The 25383-nt window shown below is 40.3% G+C and overlaps 1 protein-coding gene across 1 annotated transcript in view; it reads left to right on the forward strand.

The window, feature by feature from the left end:
• Positions 1 to 19294, forward strand: part of LOC119088042 (POU domain, class 6, transcription factor 2-like) — a 127269-nt gene extending 107975 nt beyond the window's left edge. Inside the window, exons 2-3 of the mRNA XM_037205922.1 lie at positions 13749 to 13840; positions 16798 to 19294. Of these exons, the coding sequence (XP_037061817.1) occupies positions 13749 to 13840; positions 16798 to 17115 (410 nt within the window). The 3' untranslated portion in view covers positions 17116 to 19294. The remainder of the gene's footprint in view (positions 1 to 13748; positions 13841 to 16797) is intronic.
• Positions 19295 to 25383: the final 6089 nt, after the last annotated feature.

Below are 25383 nucleotides of genomic sequence, written 5' to 3' on the forward strand. Positions count from 1 at the left end.
AGAAAAAGAAAAGCAGACTGGACATGGTCAGGGCTACCTGTGAGACAAGAAAGAGAGCATAGCAGGGAGGACAGTGAGGGCAAGAGATAGAAAACAGAGCAATAACGAGAGGGGTAGCAAGAGGGAGGCAGGTGGACAAATCATGTGTGTTATAAGGAGGATGAGGAGCTGGGGGAGGAAAGAGCTGGGAGGCTAGTATGGACTCTGGAATGTATAACAGGTACTTGTGATCCTGAGGGAGCCCGGAGGCCAGCAGGGACTTTGATATGCTGACAGGCATCACGGGGAGCCATATGCCCCTTTAGGCTGTTGGGAACCTGTTGCAAAAAATTCCTGAGGAATGCTGGTTTTTATTTATAGTCGGTGTCTAGATATTTGGACTTCCTGAGACCGCGCGTGTGTGTGTGTGTGTGTGTGTGTGTGTGTGTGTGTGTGTGTGTGTGTGTGTGTTTCTTTTAAACAGTGTCTTACTAGGCAACCTAGGGTGCCCAAAATCTCATGGCCCTCCTTCTTAGCTTCCCAAGTGCTAGCATTACATGTGCTCTCATGTCTTGCTCAAGACTGGGTTTTAAAGACACCTGTTCTCTTGGGGTGGTTCTATTTTTGGGCCATGTGGATGATTTCACAATCTTGCAGAACCTGCTTTTCTGAAGCCTTAGTGCACCAGGCTGCCCCACACTGACTTTATTTCTAAACATCTGGAAAGTCATCTAAAGATCCTGTTACAACAGCATGGCCTGTTGGCCCGAGTATTGTCTAGACCACAGAGTTCCACTCTGCACCTGACTGACAGGTGACCTTCCAGGAGACGATCTTTGCCACCAATGTCTCTAGCTGGACAACATTTATATGAGTATCATCCATTTCTTTTGTCCCATTTTGGGGCCCTCAAAATACAACTTGTTTTCTTCAGCTGAGAAAGGGAAGATGACCCTTGACAACCAGGCTGGAGACTAGAGCCCACGGCAGGCACTGATGCCCTCCTAGTGATCCGGAATGACTTCATGGAATTTTCTGTAGACATGGCCACGCTGATTGTGGTGGATCAGGGCAAAGCCGGAACACTCAGTAACCATAAAAACAAGGCCACTGTCTGAATCACAGAATGGCTGAATGCTCACCAAAATGGCTTGAAGGAGAGTGCTGTGATCTCACCAATAAGGGCTCCAACTTTGCTTAGTCTTTCTTACCTTCTAAGGTGTCACTAAAATATTCAATCGTAAGTTCCTCCCGAGAAGCTTTGACAGCCCCCGCCCTGCGCCACCATGATGATAGTTCTTCCCGGTATCTTGCACATTTTGGGTGGAACATGCCTAGAAAGTTGACTTGATTCTGACTTGAACCACAGCTCCTCCTCTTTTCTCCCTCCTTTTGCACAAAACAAAAGAAAAATGAAACAATGACAATAACTGTAAGCAGTGGATCTGAGTTAATTAAATTTTCTGGGCTTTAATTCTCATGCTCTGTGTTAGACTGGAGAGTGAATGACATCCCAGACATGGAATTTTCAGTCATATACCAGACTCTCAGCCATTCTGCCTTTCCCTGACCCTTGATGTCAACTCATTTCTTCTACATGAACTATCCTATCCAATCTCCATCTTCCACCAAGATTACATGTAAATTTCCAGTTTATTCTATCACCTACTCTCTGTGTCATCATTTATTGATATGTGCAAGTCAGTGAGTAATGAGTACTAAAATATTTTATTTACACTTATATCTGCAGATTTTCTTCCTCACACTCATTTTAAAGTGACGACTTACAGGGAACAGTTGAGGATGAACTGATATATGTCTTAGAGTTAGGTATATGTAGGGATTCACAGAAGCTTTTCTTATTGCATCACACAATATTCATTAACTTAACATGAATAGCATCTTAAGTATCATACATAATTTAATTAGTGTGTACTTCTATTATTGCCTCCTCATATTTAGGAGTTAGGTCTATTTCTTACTCTAGTTCTAATACTAAAGTTCTAAACAGAAATGTGAACTCAGTAAATGGATTTTTAAAATATTTTAATTTAGAGTGTGTAAGTTATGAGCTGAATCAATGATGGTTTTTTTTGGTGTCTTTATATAAGATAAGCAGTAACATATACCTCAATATGGCAACTTAGAGAATGGAAATTACTACACATCAGATGTTTTCCTGTAATGGAGGAAGTACAATGGTAAAAAATAATCTGAACAAATTCTACGGAGCCTCTGTTTCATTTAAGTGGAACAAAAGCTACAGAAGAAGAGGACGATAAAATGATGCTTTGCTAAAAGGATAAAGAATACGACCCCACTCTATTAGTGACACGCACTATGAATGCACTCCAGTTAATAGCATCTTTTAGCAATCACTACTTTTTCAATTACAATGATGCTAAGAAATAAATAGACTAAGGGAGAGAAAAATGGTCAGAAGACACCTGAATTGGACTAGTTCTTTGGCTGATTTTTTTGTTTTGTTTTGTTTTAGAGTAACCAACTCTTGGATAAAAAGGACTCTAAGAACAGTTTACTGATAGGGCACGGATTGACATTTTCGGATTTGAGAAATGCCTAGTATTATTGGGAGTGCAGTGTTTTATTACCCCATCTCTGGAGGTCTTAGCGATTCATTCCTAGTGTGTTGTGCAGCATCCTTCTCTTCCAGCTGTGTTCTGCTGCGCTGTTAGAGAGGCTCCATTACGGTAAGGGGCTGCTAACTAGGTGTGATGCTACAATTTCATGCAATGTGATTCCTCAGGGGTGTTTCTTCCTGTCCTTGCGTCCTAAATGACCCTGCTTTCACCAGTTCCGAGCCACATGCAAGACTGGCTGCAAATGCTACCCTTTAGGAGCATCTGAGCAGAAATGCAGTTTTATTTCCTCTTTAAGGGTTTTTAAATTTTTCTTCTTCCTTTTCTTTTTTAAGTGGCACTCTGGCTACTTTTGTAGGGAATGTGGCATTCTGAGAGAAAATAACTGAAATGGATAGGCCGGACTCTTCAAAAACCATCACAAATGGCAAGATAAAGACATGGATACAGAGATAGAGGAGAGAGTGGTTAGGAAATTTCTCACAAATCCCAGAGCTATGATATTGGGCTAGGTTTGGCATCAGTTCTCTTGTGATTTGTGAAGGGTAAATATGCTTCTTTTTTAAGAACTCGGGGCAGCGCCTCCTGCTGGAAAACTCTTGGCTGGGTGTCTTCGTGTGGGTTGCACTGGGCTCAGAGCCAGATCATTTCTGATTTGGACAATCCTGTGGAATCCTCCTCCTCACCATTCTTCTCTGCCTCTCACCCTGCTGACTCCTGTGGGATAAGATTTGAAAATCTGTCAAACATGTCTGACCAATGTTAGGAACCTTAAGTACATTTATGCCTTAAATACCCCTCAATTTAAACAAACAAACAAATCTAGAAAAAGAAGGGAGATCTGAATGGGTGAAGTGAGGCAAGGCCAGAGTTATATACTCAAAACCAGTACTTTCTCTTTTTTTGTGCTGTGTGTAAAAATTGTCAGAGGATTTTGCCAAATGTGTATCTGACAAATGGGGGGCGGGGTTCTGAAGCCTGGGATTTGGGAAACATGAGTGAATCTTTCTCACGAGTCTCAGCTAGCACCAAATATTGCTGGCTGTGGGGTCAGGCCTTGACCACAAAGCCCAAGAATAAAGCTTTCCTTTAGATTAAAGATGACTGGATGCTTACTCCTTAGGTATGCAGCCAAATATGAGGGGAAAAAAACAGGACACAGAGTGTTACCCAATTATTAATATTCTCCTTTAATTTGACTATCCTGTGAAATCCCCAAATCTAGGAAAGTGACTGGTCTGTGACTGCTGGGCTACCTGCTCATGGAAGTCACAAATGCAGACACTGGAGTAAGAACCACAAGTTCTTTGTTGGTGGTCTCTGAGATCTTATGCTATGTTTATTATCAGAAGTGACTGCACCCAGGGGCCAACATTCTCAATTGGAATAATGATGCATTCTGTTATATAGGTCGTGCTTAAATCATATTCTTCATGTCGGATCAGTGCTTTCTTGCCATGAAAGGGCTATGCATCAGACCTTAGGCTGTGTCTAGAGGTCTTTGAGAAGAAAGAAGTGACTGGCACATCCTAGTATCCATAGAAACATCAGCCTGGGTCAGGAGCTTAGTCTTGTCATCATCATAGAACTAGCACTATTTGACCTCATGTCTTTTCCAGGCTTTGGTTCCCAGGTATCCAGGTGAGATTAGGTTAAAACTCAACAAACTGAACATGGATGAAAATCTCATGGTGGGAACTTTATTGGGTTAGCCCTGTAAAACAAAAAGGATATAAAGAGAACCCTGAAGATGTCAGGACCAAGCAGAATGTTCCTGACAGAGGCAGGAGGATAACACATTGAAAACCGCCAAGACAGTCTCTGACCCTCCCACTTGAACACCATAGTACTATAGTGTACATGTGAGGTAAGAGAGAGTACCCCTTTCCCCTGCTCCCCTTCTCTCTGTCCACCACCCCTCCATTTCAGGGGTTATTTAATGCTCTATTTTCTAAGCACAATTAAAGTGGCCCCTAGTGCTTTTTGTCCATTGTTCTGTAAGAAGGAATTTTGAAAAAAAATTTTAAACTGAACTAACCACATTGCCTTGAAGGAGTTAGTTGTGTCCCTTGCTATCAAGCTTAGTGGTGATTTGATGATCTGTGCTAACCAAAGCCTAACAGTTTAGAAAGGTGAGTCTATGGAAAAGTCAAGCCTGGTAAAGCACCTTGCAAAGCAGCATTTGAGGGGGGGGGGGCTGAAGCGAAAAAAGAAAAGAAAGAAAGCTGTCTCATCTCTTACTTATAGAGAGAAAGGTAGATGTGACAAGGCCATGTGACATTTGCCATATATTATCTTCAGAAAGATTTACATCCAGTCAATTCATTATTAACATTCATAGTGTTAGCCAATAGAAAACAAAACAATGTTTTATCTTTAGCTTAATTTTCTACCAAAGGTAACCTGTGGTAACAGCCTGTAAGAGACAGGTTAACAATTTGTATAGTTTGGATTCTTTATGGAGATAAAAATATGCTTCAGATTTAAACATAGATAAAAAGAAGTACCTCTGAAGCAGGTATAAGCTTGGGTGTGATTAAAAACTGAGGGTGCTTTATTAGGAAGACTTCTGATTAAAAATAAATAACTCCGAACATTTTAGAAACTGAGTGAGTAGAGGTGCTGAGGGCAGCTGACCCATACAGTCTTGCAGTTTGGGTCAAATCTTGTTAGGCTTTAGTTTAAAAGTCATAATAATTTACCTTTTGATTTGTGTTTTATTGGTAAACTCAGTAGAGCGGGTATGGAGAGATCGGGAAACCTGTGGTCCCCAGACCTCTCCCTGCTCTCTTCCATAGAGGCTTTTTTTTGTTTTGTTTTTTTTTTGTTTTTTGTTTTTTGTTTTTTTTTTTGTTTTGTTTTTTTCGAGACAGGGTTTCTCTGTGTAGCTTTGCGCCTTTCCTGGGACTCACTTGGTAGCCCAGGCTGGCCTCGAACTCACAGAGATCCGCCTGGCTCTGCCTCCCGAGTGCTTGGATTAAAGGCGTGCGCCACCACCGCCCGGCGAGGCTTTTTTTTTGAAACAGGGTTTCTCTGTGTAGTTTTGGTGCCTGTCCTGGATCTTGCTCTGTAGCCCAGACTGGCCTTGAACTCACAGAGATCTGCCTGGCCCTGCCTCCCAAGTGCTGGGATTAAAGGCATGCGCCACCGCCGCCACCACCGCCGCCGCCGCCGCCACCACCGCCGCCGCCGCCGCCGCCACCCATCCATAGTGGCTTTTTTAATCCTTCCTTCTGCTCTTCTTAAGGGACATGGGCTCAAGTGGCCAAGTTGAACATTCCTCATTGGAGTGCTCCCAGCCACCACTGGTCCAAATAGCCTTTGGGTACCCTGAGGAGACTGCGGGCTCTGATATGTCCCTCTGTGGAAGGTTGAGGTTGTGGCTCAGAGAAAAGGCAATTGATTACTCAGTGCCAGGTCAGGTCAGGGACCTGCATTTTTTTTTTTTTTTTTTTTTTTGGTTTTTTGAGACAGGGTTTCTCTGTGTAGCTTTGCGCCTTTCCTGGAACTCCGTTGGTAGCCCAGGCTGACCTCGAACTCACGGAGATCTGCCTGCCTCTGCCTCCCGAGTGCTGGGATTAAAGGCATGCACCACCACTGCCCTGCTCGGTGACCTGCATTTTTATTTGCACTGAGCACCCCAGCTTGTGTAGCTGACACTTTCATAGAGCTGGGCATAGATGAATCATGTTACAAATCTCCACAGATGAACATGAAGCTGCTGGATGCACAGAATCTGCCTCATCCATACAGAACCAGAGTGCCACCATCAAGAAGAAACACTACATGCAGTGCCAGTGTGTTGAGGGTAGCTCTGAACAATGAGTGACCTTGCCATTTCCTCATACATGTTATCTGAGCAAGGCTTTCTGGATTTAAAATTACACCATTTCCACGTGGCTTAAAATCTGTGATTAAATTGTTCCATCCTTTTAAGAATATCAACTCACTCCAGAGTTTCTAATAACAACATGTATACAGATATTCACATATGTAGCTCATGCAGCCACAATGCAGCCCAGAGCTGGCCTGCAGGATATCAGGAGATGACAGTCTTCACCTGGGAGGTCTGACACTCGCCAAGAGACAAGAGCACCCAGGGACCTTGCCTATGCCAAAGCTCTTTATCAACCAATAGCATGCCATGGGATTCTGTTCGTGTTTGATGTCTCTCTTTTCACTTCTCTCCACCAAGTATTTGTAGACATTGGTCTGGATATCAAAGGAGTTGGTCTCTGCTTTTATTAGATAGATGTGAAAACAAATGATAAAAAAAAAGGTTGGAGAAAGACTTAAGGGAGATTTGATAAATTCTGAGGAAAAAAAATCTTTAAAATCTCTATAGAGTACAAAAACTAATCCACATGTAAAACTGAATGAGCCACTGAACAAAGTCATTAGCGGGTAACCAAGTCCAAGGAAGGGATCTGTGTATTTTGTGCTTTGCCTCAATACCCCAAATCTCCCTTTGACCTTCATGTATATATGCAGCCTTAAATGGTCATCATTTAGCACCACTGTGAACCTAGGCCCTTTACTCAAGGAAAGCTGATATTCTCTTTCCAAAGGTCATATGAGTCACTGCCAGTAAAAAGAAATACATTTTCACATTAACATCCTCAGATATTCTCTCTTCTCTGGGCTTCCTGCAATAGCACACAAATCCATGTGGATTAACAAATGTGGGATTTAAGGTGTCTTTATAGAGCTAGCCTTATTACTCTAGAGTCCCAAATTCCACCAACAGTGTGCAGAGTTCTGTCCATAAGCATGTGTGTGTCCAGTGTCGTAAAGAGATCCCATCAGATAATAAAAAGTGGCTAACAGCGGCAGCGGCTCTGCAAAGGGATTTTATAGACATTTCCAACACTTCCCACTCCCTTTCTGGCACTGAGTAATAGTGAAGAAATTGAAAGAAAGGGAAGTTTAATTTAGATGGGCCTTCTGCCCTGCGTAGCTTGAGTTCACCTGCTCAACATGAAATAGTAATGCCCTCAACCGCCAGGAACCTGTGCATCCCTCAGCCACCGGTGAGAACTGCAGACAGTCGGTGAGATCGGTATGAAATACCAGAAGGAGCTGGCAAGGCCCCGTTGACCTTCATGTGATTATGTTTGTGCTAATGCATGGAGGAGAGAATCCCCCATTCAGACTTCTGAAGAGCCTGATTCATTAAAAATGCATTGGTCCTTAACAAGGGGGCTTCCTGTGCTGTCTGTTGGATGACGGCAGACATGGGGGAGCACACTGAGGTGAGCAGTCTGATTTAAGTCCTTTCCTTCTCAGCCTGCAGCCGCCACAGTGTCCTCTTTACAAAAACAGCGTGGAGAGGCTCCAGAACGGAGTTCCCCATCATAGGATCAAAGCCGCTCTATTTGAATCTTAAAGGGACTTGTGAGGAAGAGTCTACTCCACAAAGGGAGGCAAATTCAAATCTATTCTGCTGCATGATTCTGCTCTATTGCAGTAACTAAGAGATGCTAAGCCTGGCTGTCTGTGTTAACCAAAAGCTGTCACAATGAAAAAAAGTAAATATTGGTTGAAGACTAGATAGTTGTAATTTCCTCAGTTATGATAAAAGATAAGTTAGATATAAAACCTTAAACTCACAAATATAAGATAGATAGGACATCTTCTTTAATATTGTAACTGTAATTCTTGCTCGATAATTGTTTTGTTATATGTAATTTTACCATGTTAAAGTTAAAACCTTCCTTTTTAAAAAAAAGAAGAAAAGGGGAAGTGCTGTGGATACCGTTCTATATAAATAAACACTGATGGCCAGTGACCAGACAGGAAGTATAGGCGGGACAAAGAGAGAGGAGAATTGGGGAAACAGGAAGAAGGAGGAGAGACACTGCCTGACAAGCAGCATGTAAAGACGCCGGTAAGCCACCAGCCACGTGGCAAGGTATAGATTTATAGAAATGGATTAATTTAAGATATAAGAACAGTTAGCAAGAAGCCTGCCACAGCCATACAGTTTATAAATAATATAAATGTCTGAGTGATTATTTTATACGTGGATTGTGGGACTGCGGGGCTTGGTGGAACCTCGAGAGAAGCCCTCCAGCAACAAATAAAAAGGAATTTAAAAACCAACCTCACTGTGAGGAATCCAGTTAGAATCATCAGTGGCACCCAGGACTGTGTGTGAGCTTGGCTGGACAGAGAGGGCAGAGTGTGGGAGGCTCAGTCCTCAGGGAACACTGAAGGAAGCAGGGTTGGGCCAGTCTCGATAACACACACACACACACACACACACACACACACTCACACACTCACACACTCACACACGAGCTCTCTCTCTCTCTCTCTCTCTCTCTCTCTCTCTCTCTCTCTCTCTCTCTCTCTCTTTCTCTCTCTGTTTTCTCCTCCTCCTTTTCCTTCCAAACGGGGACAGGCAGACAGCAGTGTGAGTCACAGATTGGAGATCTGGCAGGAAAGGTGGAACTGATAGAAGGAGGCCTTCTGACAAAGATCCTTGATTTTACATTGCACACTGTGACCCTTTCCCACTTGGTTTCCACTCCATGAATTATCTGTGAATAGACTACAACTACAGAATGTATGTCTGAGGCTGATTCTTCCTCTTTCCAAGCCGGCAATCTCAATCTGGGCATGATAAGAGTATGTTCAGGGTGAGGAAACTGGGAAGGCAAGAGGAGTCATGCTGATCATGACTCAACAGCTACCCACAAAACCAGTGTTGTGTGATGACTCCAGTGGTGTGTGGTGATGTTTGGTTCATGTTTGATGTCACACAAGTGGCATGCAGTGGTGCAAGCTGGGTGTGTTGTCCCCAAAGGAAAGGAAGCTTAAACTCTCACACATAGCAGTGAAGCCACCATTATTCACTCCCGGCTGTCTTTAATCCTGGTGGAGTTGAGAAATGCCCCTACAGATACTGTCTTCCACTCTCTGTCCCTAGGTCACTATGGGCTGTGAAATGCTTCAAGAGGCTCCAATAAGACTTAAGTTGGGCGGGGAGGGGGAGTGATAGTCTAAGCTGTGGTCTGTGAGAGAATTTAGAAGCTACTTGTTAGACTCTTGACTCTATGTTTTCTGAGTGTGTTACCATAAACTAGCAGCCTATAGTGAGACCTCCCATATCATCAGCATCTTATTTATAGATTTAAAATTGTAGATCATAGATTGAATTATTTGGGAAAGAATTTCATTTAAACATGTATAGACTTTTTTCTTGTCATAACTGCTTAAACAATACAGTATAACAATTACATAACATGCTCATTGCATTTGGCATTATGAGTAATTTAGAGGTGATTTAAGTGAATGAGAGAGTATCTATAGGTTATATGTAAATATTATGCATATTTAGGTAAGAGACTAATACCCTCAGATTTTGGTATTCACAGGGTCTGAGAAACAACTCTCTGCATACTGAGGGAAGACTGTTTGTGAACATCACATTTTGTAAGCTCTGAGAGACCCAGTTACTAAGCTCCATTCCAAACATTGATCTTACCGTGCACAGTACATAGTTAAAGTCAGTGCATATCCTTAGCTTGTGTATAAGATATTTCCAAGATAAGCACACATGGAGATTATAATTTGTATTAGTTGGCTTCAATGGGTAAATATTATAAACAAATTAAATGACATGAAATACTACTTTAAATGCAAACTTTGTTAAAGTATAATAACCAACAGATGTAGCATTTATATAGCAAGCATGCAGTGTTCAGTGAATTTACATATTATCTCATATGGCACTTAACAGCAGCAACCTGTGAAGGAAGCCCTGTCATCTTCCCTGACTTTCCTAAGAGAAAGCTGGTGAGTAAGTAATTAGAAAACAATTCCAAGTCCACATTCCTAGTGAGTTGGTAGATCTAAATATAACCCTGACCAAGTTTCAAATGTAAGAAACCTTACCTTTAATCTTTATACCAAGTTGCTTCCTCTATAAGCTTAAGTCAGCTTTCTGTTACTGTGGCAAAGTTCCTGATGGGGATGATTCATTTTGGCTTATTTTTTCAGAAGTTTCAGTCAATGGCCTGTTTGCCCCTTTATTTGGAGGTCTCAGCAAGACAGCATATGATGGACAGGACCCCCATAGGTACCAAAATTATGGTGGACAGAAAGCAAAGAGAGCCTGAGGAAGGGACCAACATCCCAGGATCCTTTTCAAGAACATGCCCACAATGGTTCAGCTTCCTTCTGCTAGTCCATTCTACCTAAGGTTCTATCACTTCATCTTATTACAGGCTGGCAGTAAGGCTTTTAACACACAGGCTGCAGGGACATTCTAGATCCATGCTGTATCAGTCTGTCAATTGGAACTGAGATAGAATTTGTCAATACATTAATAATTTAAAGATATTCCCAAGATTTATGCTAAAGAGTAATAAGTAATCAAATGAATGTCAACGTGTATCTTAAGCCAAACCTTTATTTGTATCACTGAATAGTCCCTAAGTGTGAATGAAATATCCTGGCCTGAGAGCTCCCAGTCAGGAGGAGTTACCACCAGTATAGAGAATGAAGGCCTAAGAGGGTGGGATAGAAGAAAAGGAAGTGAGTTAGGGTGAATATGATCAAACCACACCACTTTTTTAGGAAAACATCACACAACATTACTTTTTTATGTTTACTAGTTGCTTACAAAGACATAGTATTTCAAAGCACAGGTCATTCATTACAGAGCTAACATCAGAGGACTGTCTTGGGACCCTTGGTCTCCGGTGGTGTACTGTGTTTTCTAGGCTCCTGGTCAGCTGATAATGTTTATGTTTTCTTGTCTTTGCCATGGAAATGCCTAACCTCAAATTCTTTGCAACCATACACTAAGTGTTGCTTCAAATCTCTAAAACCTTTAGCCAATGTCTTTTATTCATTCTGACTGCTGGATTCCCCTCTGGCTCCAGGAAGGCCCCTCTACAGGAACTGCCTTCCAAGCAAACAGATTAGTTTATGGTCCTACAAGGTTAAGAGTGATACATGTGTTTGGGGAAAATGGAGATGCGCATTAAGAAGAAACATTACTTTTGATCCAGGTGGGAAAGCATACATAATCTCCTCTAGAGTCTGTGAAAGACTTCATTTTACACATGAAATTGTGTGGAATTGCCCCAGACTGCGTTGAACATGGTTTTTGAGAATAGTCATTCTCAGAACAAGCTGCTGAGCACCAGTCAGGGCCTCAGAACACCAAAAGATAAATATAAGCAAATGGAATCTGTATGGAATTGTAGAGAGCAAACATACACAAGTGTTGGTACAGTTCCTGGATGGAATCAGTCCTCAGCATTACCGTGGGATGTGTTAAGAACAGAGTCCAAAATAGACTCTGAACACATGATGAAAATCGGATACAAAGGGACCTGTTTTGCTATGGAAAATTTTAATATCAAAATGTATATTTATTTGTTTAAAAAAAGGAATTTTTTGTTTTTCTGTACATTGTAAAACTTTTTATACTTTCTGGTATAAAAATCCAGACCTAACAAGCTGAAGGAAGCAGCCACATTTTTCTAAGCAGTGAATTTTTAGTTACTTGCAAATTAGCCTATTCTTAATATTTGATCAAAAGCATTGTTTGGGGGCTGAATGGAGACCATGAGATTATACTACATAAAGCACTGCCTAGCTTAACATGCCCTGGTTTTCAAGCATAATAAATAAACCACATATAAAAAATTCAGGGGACAGCTCTTTTGCATATATGGGGATTGTTGGTATCTCCTTATGGGTCATCTTACCCTTGTTATTAAATGACAGTGATGATTAAAATGCCAAACATATCCTGACAGAATTCAGTTTATAAAATGTCAGCAAGTCTGTGTTTTTATTAGTTTGCTCCAAATCAATTTAGAAATTTCAATAGAATGCTTGTAAGTATTCCCAAAGCAATGTCCATTCCTGACTTTCTGCATGAAAAAAATATTACAAATTAATCAGATTTTCAGATTTCTGTATAATGGCTTTGCACGTTTATTGCTTAATCCTATTATAAAATGCTGTTATGATTGACACATCGCTGTGGAGATAGAAGTCAATTGAATAATATGTAGCAGTCAATTTTATTTGTAGCTTAATGTGCTGAAGTATTTTTTCCACATTTCCATTATTTATAAGTCTGTCCCTTTGGAGACTATATAGAAGAATTTGTTTTAAATGAGCCAATAATACCTTCTTTAAAATTTATAAGCATGACAGAATCATATCTTTTTTCATTGGTTGGCCTCAGCATGCCAGTAAACAGAGTTTGAAATGTCTTCCACTTGCTATTCATAGGACAAACACCAGGAAAGTGGATCTTGTTAAGGTTTGCTTAGAACTGGATTTCAACCACCCCATTAGAAAACTCCAAGAAAACAAAAGCCCCCAACAGGGACACTTCAGACATGGCTGGCAGTTTTGTTTATTTTTTTATTCAAGTATTTATTGTTTCTACCATTATCTTAACCACTATGGATTGTCCTGAAATGAAGCACATAAGCATGCAGACAATGCCCAAAGGCTTTAGGGATTTGCTGCCAGGGTGCTTGAAATGCAACAGGATCTCAGCATGGGAATACAGTGAGTTCAGTGCCTACAGTAGTGGGTCTCTGTGAATTGCTGGTGAGACATTTCTCTTTCGCTCTCTATTCAGAAAACTTGCCTAAGGAGACCCATATTCCTTTTAGGACACTGTAGAAGGGGGCACTGAAAAGGACTATGGTCTTAGGAAAGGGCATTCATAAGAGTCCATCCAAAGCCAGCATGAAGAGATAGCTTAAGGGTATAGAAAAAGGAAAAAATCACTATCAGGGAATAATATGAACAGACCTGGTCATGTCTGAGACTGGAAAATCAGTTTATCTATTATTCACCTGAGCATAACAGACACAGTTTCACACACATGCACGAACACATGTGCACATGCACACACTAAGCTAGAGTGTGCTATCCAAACTGATGTCTAATGAAAGTCTTTTGGTATATATATGGAAGTATACCTTTTCCTATTGTCTTCCCTTTCTATGTCCTAATGACTTTGGCCACCCTGCATGTACCTTAGCATCATTTTTTCCCCATAACTGGAGCTATTGAAAAACCACTCTTTCATTGGCATCTAATCCTCAGTGTCCTGTGATATCACAGAAATGTGCTGTTTCCATGCTGGTCTTGATACTAAGGGAGCTTTTCTCTTTTGAATTCCAGGGGCCAGAGGAAACACAGTCCTATCAGAGCCAGGAACTCCTGACCAGCACCAGGCCAGTCAGACCCACCCCCCATTTCCCGTTGGGCCACAGGTCAGTATCTCTCAACTGCTTTCCATTAGGCTGCATTTAAGATGGTTTTACCATATAAATAACCAAATAAATAATAATGAGTTAAATCCAATTAACTCCAACAGAGCAAAGATGGTGATAAATTTTTGTATGGGAAGCTATATGACTACATTATTTATTAAATACTCTCAAGAAAATATGTGTTTGCAAAAGTCTCTTCTTAAAGGAAAGGTTGGTTTTAATCATGTGGAAATGTTTTCTGCCCCCTTTAAAACCTACTCCATCTAGGCTGGTGGTTACCATGCAGTTTTTTTTCTAAAGTAAAACTTTAATGACTGGAGTGTGAAGAAAATTAAGTTATTTCAACCTTACTATAGCCATTTTTGAAATACAAGATGTGATTTAATATAAAAAAGTTAATGCAATTTTAATGCAAGTTCAGCTTATTGGGTTTGACAATACTGTACATCACACATAGCTCTTGCATTAATAAAGAAATACATTCATTATTTTTTAAAGTCCAATATTTGTTTTTTGCAGCCTGGCATGGGTTATATGGAGATGTAGAACACAATTATAAAAGGCTGGGCTTTCTTTAACCTCTGCCACTGACTGTGAAACTTTCTGAGTTCATCTTGCTTTTAGGGAGAGAAATATCTGGGCCTTTCTCTCTCTGCTGCTGCCATTGCTGTTCCTGGAAATTAATCATTTTCAGTACAAGGAGGGATTGCCCAAGTATAAAGCTTGAATCAATTTAGACACTCTTTTTCTAATCACCATGAAATTGTCCAATAGCCTCAGACCCTATCACCCATCTCGGAGGCCACACAATTCCAGGTTGATAGACATGAAGACTGGACAGTGTCTATTTGGGAGACCAAAGCCTAGATAGAGTTCTTAGAACATGAGTCACTGGCTTCCATGTGTCATAACCTCATAAAGTCATCCTTCTTACCTCATGTGTTCATATGTTTATGTGCTTCTGTATATGTGTGTCCACAGATGTGCCTGGAGGTGCATGAGTCCTAATATGGTCTATCTAATATCTCTAAGTCACATAATTAGAATGACAGACTCAAGACAAGGAAGAAGCGTGGCTCTGTGACAACCAGAAGAAGGCATACCCTACCTTAAGCCTGAAATCCAGTCTTAAAATTCTGCATGTCGAGCCTCCAAACCTGTGTACAATCCTCATGAGAGCTACATGTTTCCCTTTTAGCATTGTATTGATTGGCCATAATATCTTATCAGGAACCTTAAGGCCAAGTTACAATAGCATTATTATTCCCCAAGTCTGATTATTTGTTCTTTAGAGTAACTTCGTGTTTTTTAAAGGGAAGAACAAAGTTACTGATGTGAATTCAGTAAAGTGAACAAATACATTGGGAGCCCAGTACCTCTTCAGGGCTTCCTTTCAAAGGATCTAGAGGTTACTCTAGAGGGAGAACCAGAGAATGTGCCTACCCTTGCCCCCATCCTTCAAATGCAGCAGCCCTCTGTCTCTGAATCTGTTCCTTGTATTAAGGAGAAGGGTAAATAAGATAGACTCTGGAACAGTCTACCTGGTCTTTACTTGACCTCTCCATGCAAGAGACATAGAACTTCCAGGAAGTTATGAAACTGAGTCTCATTGGTAGGATAATTGGAATGTAGGGTCTGGTGATGATAATCTGACTTTATATCATGTCCATATTTCAATATCTTTTCTATTTTTCACCCAAAAAAACCTTAATCCTAGATAAGAGTTTCATTTTGAATTCTGTAGAAGAAAAAAATGTGTGGTTATGTTTTATTCCACAGCTCCCACAAGGCTGTATAGAAAGTCCTGGCTTAAGGATTCTAAGGTCAAGTGGCTTGTGCTGCCATGCAGCCTGGCCAGAACCATAATCTTAGTATATCACTCCAGGACCCTACCCCAGCACTCAAACAAGTTTTGTGCTCTATTGCTGCCTTTTACACAAACCGTGACAGTTCAATCAAGAGTGGACATAAACATGTGTTTTTATAATAACATCTTAATTGGGGGAAGAGTATGAAAAAATTAACAGAAAATATTTTTTTAGTATTTTATCTTTAAGTATAAGTATTTTGTTTTCTATTACATTTTATATCTTCACACACACATATAAAACCATTTCAATAGTAACCACTTGTTTACTTAATAACTATCTAGTTTATTTTCATATCAGAAACATTTTTTTAGCTTTCCTAGACACCAAAATGATCCATTTTAATAAGTACACAGCATCTCACCAAGTTTAATGCTATAACATGAACTGCTTCAACGTTTATGTAATTTGAAGTGTATTGCATAATTTTGTGCATTTATCTCTTTTCCCTTTGAATTCTATCTTGAAGCTATATCCTAGGAGTATATTCTGAGTCAAATGGGGATGAATGTACTTGCCATTCTTGATATTTATGTATTTCCAGATTGCTTTCCAAAAGGATTATGCCAGCAATCAGGCCCTCCAGCTATGGATGTGCATAACAGCATCACTAAAGACCTTCTAGCATTCAGATAATCTTTGACACAATTTTTGTTGATGTAATACTTGAAAACAGTATGTCATTACTATTTTTGAACCAAAATTAGAATTTAAAAAACCTACCAACATCAATGAATTTTCTCTAACTACATATAATAAATTAGCTGAGCACTTTAAATATATGAGAATCGGGATCAAATGAAACTTCAATTGAATTTGCAATGTGTAAAGGTATGGTGTTTCTCTTAAAAGTATTTAAGTTCCACAGAGATTCTTAAAAAAATTGAAAATTATCCAAGAAATAAGTGAAACATCATGTCAAAATATAATTTCTTCCTTACAGTCTTTTTTTTTTTTTTTTTTTTTTTCTGGGATAGGGTATGCTTTACTGCTTCAGAAACATCTGACTGGATAGAATGGAGGGACTGTGCTTTGAAAGGCCATGTCTTATTCTGCTGGAAAGTGAGCCAGGTTTCTCTTGTTTTGCAGCCACTTCTGACAGCACAGCAGTTAGCCTCTGCTGTGGCCGGGGTGATGCCGGGAGGCCCCCCAGCCCTCAACCAGCCCATCCTCATCCCCTTCAACATGGCGGGACAGCTGGGTGGTCAGCAAGGCCTGGTTCTCACACTGCCCACAGCGAATCTCACAAACATCCAAGGGCTGGTAGCAGCAGCTGCAGCTGGAGGCATCATGACTCTGCCATTGCAAAATCTACAAGGTAACATCATGCCCAGGTGCGGTGCAGTGCTCCACTCACTGGCCGACTTCTCTGAAATGGACAAAAAGCCCCCTGAATGGGGACGGTAGCTTAGGGGGTCTTCTATCATAAACGGCATAAAGGGCCTCTACAGAAAGCAATCTTTTCAGTTGTTTATGAATCCTGAGCTTGTTCAAGCCATGGTTTTATCAACCCTCATTTCCTCACATGGACAGCAAAGCTTTTCAGGTCCTCTGGAAGTACTCATGAGCAACTATTGCAGGGTACAACATCATTTAAATGTAAAATTATTGCATTGTTATTTGAAGACACAGTCATAATCTGACAAGGCATTCAGTTTGACCACATGCAAGGAAAGTTTGGATGTTCCTTATATCTGTTAAGTGGTTGGGACACCACAAATACAAAGTGTCATTTGAAATGATTAATTTAATGATTATTTTGCTACTAAATAGGCTTTAGATATAAGTGTTAATCACAGATTGTATTATTTGGGCTTTTTTGGTAGAAGGAGGACTTGGTAGAAGGGAGAAGTTTTTTTCTATAGTTCAAAATTTTCAACTTTTCTTAGAAATTTTGATAACACCAACACTGGTTGATTTCTAAATTATTCATCAGAGAAATAATAACTATGGTGAAAAACATTCTGAATATAATATAATGTCTGGTACAAAAAAAAATCCAACTATTTACTTTGGGATACTTAAAGCAGTTGACATCTTAATTTACATAAATATAAGCTTTTTTGTTTGCAGAATGAAGGTTTGTCTAGGTAAGTTCTCAGAATAACAATTTAAAGCACTTTTTAAATTGTCTAGATGTTAGATGTTTATATAGTTTATTAAATTGGTGAGAACATCCATTCACACACTGAAGAACAACTAAGAACCAGTGAATCTTGGACCTCTTTGCAGTCTGTGTGTTCTGATATCCCATCCATTGTTGCTACTTCTTAACTTTCAGTTTAATGTTTAAAACAAAAGTCTCTCTTATACCATTAAATTGTGCCAAGAACCTTGCCATTCATAAATCATGTATGCTCAGGATACACTAATGCATGAACTTTGCTTGTTTCAAATTTGAGTGCCTGGGAAGCCAGGAACTTGAGATTAAGCAAATAAAGCAGGAATCCACAAGGTGAAAGCAGAAGCAACAAAGTGTAGGGCCAGGCTTCTTAATGTAGGTGGATGATGAAATCTTAATGAAGAAACAGGCATTATCAAAATGCAACCTTCCATTTGGAACATGTGTGCTTATGGGAATATTGAATATTATAAATAAACATCAGCTTGCAGAGCTCCTAGGCTGTGAATTAATTCTGCTTGGTTAAGATGGACACCAAAGTCCAAGTGAAAAAAAGGAAGTCTTTTTATACTTTCATTGTAGCTCAGTGTTGTTGGGATTTTTAGTGCCTGCTATTCTAGGGTTTCAAGATCAGTGCTGGCCTAGTGTGCAGCACAGCCTTCTCCATTTTGTTTTTGATGTCAAGTTTAAGTATGAGCTTACCATTTAGACCTCTGGACTCTGGCGCTTTCATGTCAAACCTGTGTTTGTGCCCTGTGTGAGGGCAGCAGAAGCATTTGTTCTTTTTATTCTTTGGTCCCCTTGGCAAATGTTCCCATCAGCATTGACTTCAGAAGTGTATTTGTGTTCTCAACCAAGCTCATGTCAGCCACAGAATTGTGAACAAATATTTCTCCCTTTGAAGTCATCTTTAAAATTTCAGTGTTTCTAGAAGGGAGGTGATGAGCTCACTAATGTGAAATGCCTATCAGTAAGTCAGCTGACTAGGGGGAAGTTTCCCTCATTGATCTTAACATCAAGCCCCTCCTCTAACATCCTCTCTTTTAAGGTCCAAATCAACACCAGATATGGAAGTTCGACTTATGGTTTCCTTAGGCTTTCCTGATCCTTCCCTATCCTCTCACATGATGTCTCAACACCCAGACCTCACTAACCAAAGACATAAGCCTCCTGGTTTACTGGCAACTGGGATATTTCCAAGGATATAGTATCTTCAGGGTTAAAATCAGGAAATTTCCAGGAAAATTAGAAAGATTTTGTTGCCCAGTGAAAAGTCCAAGGATGATAAGGATGATAAGCAGAAAGTTTATCTCTAAGGTGACCAAGATCAATGTACACGACTTGAAGAGCAATGTCAGATATCACCTGGAAATCAGTCCACCAGCACTCAGCCCAAGGCTGATCTTAACACCTTTCGGTGACCTATAGCAGTGGTTCTCAACCTGTGGGTCACAACCCCTTTGGCAAACCTCTATCTCAAAAAATATTGAATTACAATTCATAACAGCAGCAAAATTGCAGTTATGAAGTAGCAACAAAAATAATTTTATGGTTGGGGTCACCACAACATGAGGAGTTGTATTAAAAGATTGCAGCATTAGGAAGGTTGAGAACCACTTCTCTGCAGTCTGTGATGATCCCTAGGCAATACTTATGGGTGGTGAAGCTGCCTGAATTATATTGAACCGGAGAAGGTAGTGTCATGTGGGAGTGTGAACAGATGGCTGGCAGGGGGAAAATCATCTTTAAGGGTTTGGTCTACTTTGAGATGGAGATGACAGTTCTAGATGTCCTCAACACATAACTTTTCTCAAAAGTGGTGGGTTTGCCAATGAACACATTAGAGTGAATCTGTATACACATTTGTTTAGTCAAAAGTTAGCATAAAGGATAGTAGGCTGGTCTCCTTGCAGAACCCACTCCTCACACACTAAACGTTGTAACTGCAGCCCAAAGTTTTCACTTTGGGGTGGGGATACTGTTTATTTTGTTTATTTGTTTTGTAATAGAATTTGTTTGTAAAAGAAACAGGGTTTCTTTCTGTAGCCTTGACTGTCCCAGAACTAGCGCTGTAGACCAGGCTGGCCTTGAACTCACAGAGATCCTCCTGCCTCTGTCTCCTGAGTACTAAGATTAAAGGCATGCCCAACCACTGCGTGGCTGGTTTTCAGTCTTTTAAAATGACTAATAAGTCCATTCATCTGTAGCAGGCTTTCTCAAACCACCAGCCCACAAATCATGACAGGGAAACTTATTATTGATTATGAATACTTGGCCTTAGCTTAGGCTTGTCCCACTAGCTCTTTTAACTTAATTTAACCTGTTTCTTTATACCTATATTTTGCCTTGTGGCTTTTTACCTTTATTTCATTCTGTATGTCCTACTTCCCTTCTTCATTCGTGTCTGTCTGTCTGGCCCCTAGCATTTCCTTGTTGTCTCCTTTTCTTTCTTCCTCAAGCCTAAATTCCTCCTCCTACTTACACTCCCTGCCTGGAAGTTCCACCTATACCTCATCCCTTGCTATTGACTGTTTAAATTTTTATTAGACCAATCAGGTGCCATAGGCAAGCAAGGTAAAACAGCAACACATCTTTACATAATTAAACAAATGCAACACAACTTTGCATAGTTAAACAAATATTTTGCAACATAAACAAATGCAACATATCTCTGCATAGTCAAATAAATATTCTGAAATGTGGGAGATTAACAAGCCCTGTGTTGAGGTGTTCATTCTTATTCAATGTGTATTAGACTATATGGAACCTGAGCAAGCTTGCTGAGGGAACATGCTAGACCTTTTGTGTCACGGTCATAGGACTTACATTCCATGTGGCTATAATCAACTCCACAACTGTAAAATGAGACCAGCAATGACAATAAACCTCTAAGAAAGAAAAATTGCTAAGTGTGTTCTGCACCACATTATTTTAAAACTCTTTAAAAGTCATCATCTTACTGACTCTTTTGTGAAACAGATCCTGTGCTAAAAATAGTGCAGAGTTGCTCAGGAAAGTATCAATTAGTTGTAATGGTAAAATGAAATCTCCTTCTAGGAACTCAGACAAATGTGTTGAGTCTTTTCTTTTGCCTAAGCTCAGACAGAAATTGAGAACATAAGCTTAGACAGTGTGGATGTCAGTGACTACTGCAGCAAAGGGGGACTACTTCAGGACAGATGAGTAGGGTTAGTGACCTGTTCTCACAGCACAGACCAGAGTGACCCACTAATCACTGTGGGCAACACAAATGGAGAATATAAATGTGCCGTGAGGGAGATTTATGTCGAAGTGTGAACATTCCAGTTAAGACGGGCAAAACATTTAAATTAATGACCAAAAATACATTAGAGATCGCAGCTTAACCTGAACATGGAAAAGCAATTAGGTTCAAGGCAAGTTCAAAAAGAAATCAGGTCAAAGATGGTTTTCCTGTCCTTGGCTCTGACAGGAATCCTCCCCTGCTTTTCTCTGACTCTCTGGATTAGTCTGCTTCCTGTTGCCTTAATAGAATCATTGATGCCGGGTCCGAGATGAACAGGTTTCCTTACTTCACAGTTTGGGAGATTCAAAGATTGAAATTGGATGCTTCTGTAGGTTTGGTCTTGGGCAAAGGCCTTTTGGTTCTCCACAATATGGAGAACTAGGAAAGGAATCAACTGTGTATAAAAAAGGCCTAGTACATGGGGTAACCCCATCAACAACCCATTCTAGTGAGAATTACACTGCAAGAGAAGCATGAATTCCTTCTGAGGATGAGGCCCCCATTATCTGATTGCCTTTTAACATTACCTTCTGATCTATCAATATTTAGACCACTCCAAAAACCACCAACCACATAGGGATCAAATTCCCATCTAAGAACCTTTGATGAACAACTTATACCCACCTATAACATTCCCCAAATTAATGCCTGTACATGGTAAGTATTCAGAGATGCTTTGTATGAGTTACATTTCATTTCCTTTTTGTTTGTGGTGGCTTGTCTTCACTGAGCTATTGAATGCAATAAAATACATGACCCTTAATGCTTAGCTCATTGAGCTCTGATGATAGTATACAACCTTACATCATACATCCACCACAATCAATAAATAAAACATTTTGTCAGGTCATGGGGGTCCACCAAAAACCTCCTGTGCCCCTTTTCAGTTAATCCTCTCTGTTTAGTCTGCCAGCTCCAGCTCTGGTATGCATTGCTGTTGTCTGTTCTAGAACTACATGTAAATAGATTCCTATCGTGTATTGTTTTTAAACTCAGAATAATCTCTCTGAGATTCATCTATGAGAATACAAAAACACATATATGTGTGTATATATATATATATATATATATATATATATATATATATATATATATATCCTTTTGTTTAATTACAAAGCAGTTTCCCATCATTATGGTATACCACATCTGTTTTTCCATAGCCATTCCAACATCCTAGTATGCACATACCCTCCAAGTCCCCTCCACTGTAACCTTCTCTCTGGAGAGGAAGAGATCTTGGTAGCTTATCAGTCCAAGAGGCTATACCCTTCAGAAAGAGGCCACAAAGGCAGCAATTAATGCTGCTTTTTACCTTGAACCCCCTTGTAAGGAACCATCCAAATGGAGCACAGGTCTTCCCCAGCAGCTAATCATCTCTATAAGTATTCTAATGGAATACCAAGAGGTATTTTTCCTAGGTTACGCTAAATCCACTCAAGTTGACCAAGCATCATAAAGCTATCCAGGAACACATGCTTGTCCACTATTCTCCTCAGTTCACAGCTCAAACTCTAGGGTCCCTTCTTGCATGTCATCCATCTTGACAACATCTGACAAAGACCTTCTTCACCTAAGAGGATTTAGAAGCTATTTTTGTATGCCTCCCAGGGGCTTTGGGGCTGACGGGTAACCTGAAGATTCCACAGGTTAAAACAGTTCTCTGAGAAGAGACAATATCCTGATCCTTTTGTTTCCAGACAGCTCCGTGTGCCAGTTTTTCCAATACATAAGTCTCAAGTCTAACAAATTGTATTTCTTCACCATTGCATCCTTCTCTTTCAATTTCTCTAACCTTGGGGTGAGGAAATACTTGGTTCTTTGACATTTTTGAATAAACTTATCTCCTAAGACTCCGAACAGACTATGTCTTTGCCTAAAAAGCTCTGTCCTTTCACCCATTCTCAATGCTGCTGTTCCCATTTCTGCTTTCTTTATTCCTTTACCCCCAAACTGGCTTTCTACAACCCTGCTAAGTGGTTTTCCTTTCTTCTTCTTCAGGCATGCTAAGTCATGCTTACAGCCACCAGGAACAGTGGCAGCAGCACTGGGATACATGCCTTTGGAAAATGTGAATATGCCTTGTGTGCATGTGACTCTGTCCCCAGAATGAATCTCTATGAATATCACCAATATTTAGTTCAATGATGTTACCCAAGAATGGAGTACTGTGCTGAATTGCCTGTAAAAAGTGCTCAAGGGTGGACGAGTGAGTGGGTGGATAAATGGAGGACTGATGAATGGGTCAGTCTTTTTTTTTGTTATTTTTCAAGACAGGGTTTCTCTGTGTAGCTTTGCACCTTTCCTGGGACTCACTTGGTAGTCCAGGCTGGCCTCGAACTCACAGAGATCCACCTGGCTCTGCCTCCCGAGTGCTGGGACTAAAGGCGTGCACCACCACCGCCCGGCGAATGGGTCAGATTTAATAGGAGTTTGTCAAGTGGAAAGAAGCAGAAATCCCTTAGATTGGAGAAGGTACATGAAGAACAGAATGTGTCAGGTCTATGAGGGTTTCTCTTGTCCAAGTAGAAATTAGGAGTCCCAGTTGTCAAAGAATCTGAATAAAGAGAAAAGAAAAGGGCAGTAGTGGAGGACTTGGTGTGCTTCTCTTGTACATAAGAAAGAATGGCAATCATAGCTCTGATATATTATATATGGATATATTTAACATCAATGCCATTGTATTATATTTTCAAAGATATGTGTTTGCATTTATTATTATTATTAGTAGTAGTAGTAGTAGTAGAAGTAGTAGTAATTCCAAGTACTGAAAGTTTCTAGTAATAACATAATAATCATGGCAGATAAAAAACCTTAGAAAAAAGAGAAATCCAGACTCAGAAGTGGCTCTAGAGGCCAAAACAAACACCACATTTGGTTATATATTTCGAATCATATAGTGAAGAGAACCATACTAGTTTGATGAGAAACAGACATTAAAATATCTATTTTTGTTTTTCACTAATACAAAGTCTATTCTTTAACTTATGAAATGTTTTTTGAAATTTCATCCTCTTATTTGGCTTTGGTGGTTTGAATGAAGATGGCCCCCCATAGGCTTCTATGTTTGAATACTTGATGCCCAGTTGGTGGAACTGTTGGGAAGGATTAGGAGGTGTGGCCACATTGGACAAGGTGTGGCTTCATTGGAGCAGGTGTGGACTTATTGGAGGAGTTGTGTCACAGGGGTGGGCTTTGAAAATTAAAAGCTTCTTGACAGTGTATCCTCTCTGTCTCCTATTTGGGGATCAAGTTGTGAGCTCTTAGCTATACCTACCATTATGTCTTTGCTTTGCCATCATAGACTCAAACAATCTGAAACTGGAAGCCCAATCGAACACTTTCTTTTATAAGTTTCCATGTTCACAGTGTTTTGTCATATTAAGAGAAAAGTGAGACAATTGCTGTGACTAAATGCCCCACAAGAAGCAATCTACAGGAGTAAATATATGTTCTGGCTCATAATTTGAGGAGCTGTAGTCCATTACAGCGAGGAAGGCAGGGGCAGGAACAATTCTAGGCAGGGCAACAGCTAGAGCACGAGGCAGCTGGTTACATCAGACAGTCAGGAAACAGAAGAATTTGTGTGGCCAGACTCTAACCCTAAAGCCTTTCTGCCTGCCTCCTAGCAAACCACTTTCTCTATATCATTTGTTCTCAACCTTCCTAATGCTGCGACCCTCTAATACAGTTCCTCATGCTGTGGTGTCCCCCAACCATAAAATTATTTCATTGGTGCTTCAGAACTGTAATTTTGCTACTCTTATGAATCATCGTGTAAACATCTGTATTTTCTGATGGTCTTAAAAGACCCCTGTGAAAAGGTCATTCGATGCCCAAAGGGGTCATGACCCACAGATTGAGAACTGCTGCTTTAGATAGACCATGCCTCCTAAAGGTTTTGTAACCTCCCCCACAATAGTGCCACCAGCTGGAGTCCAAATGTTCAAACACATGGTCTCATGGCGGGGTGGGGGAAGGAGGGAGGATATTTCACATTCAAACCCGAACTCATATGTACTAGATTTTGATCTAAACTTGGGATGTAGTGATCACCAGGAACAATCTGGTAAGGCACAGGAAGGCACATACTGTGTAGCTGGGGAAGAAAGCAGGTGAAATGATGCAATGATACAAGTGTGCTGAATATTGTACAGGGTAATAAGTCATGACCTCTACATCCTACAGACGGCCTGAAGAGATGTACAATTTGGGGAGAAAGAGTGTCTCCAGAAGAAGTTCTAAGTAATAAGAACAATCCTGTGGATTTGGAATACAAAAACACTGAACA

This window comes from Peromyscus leucopus, chromosome 5 (genome assembly GCF_004664715.2).
Source record: "Peromyscus leucopus breed LL Stock chromosome 5, UCI_PerLeu_2.1, whole genome shotgun sequence".
Taxonomy (NCBI): Eukaryota; Metazoa; Chordata; class Mammalia; order Rodentia; family Cricetidae; genus Peromyscus; species Peromyscus leucopus.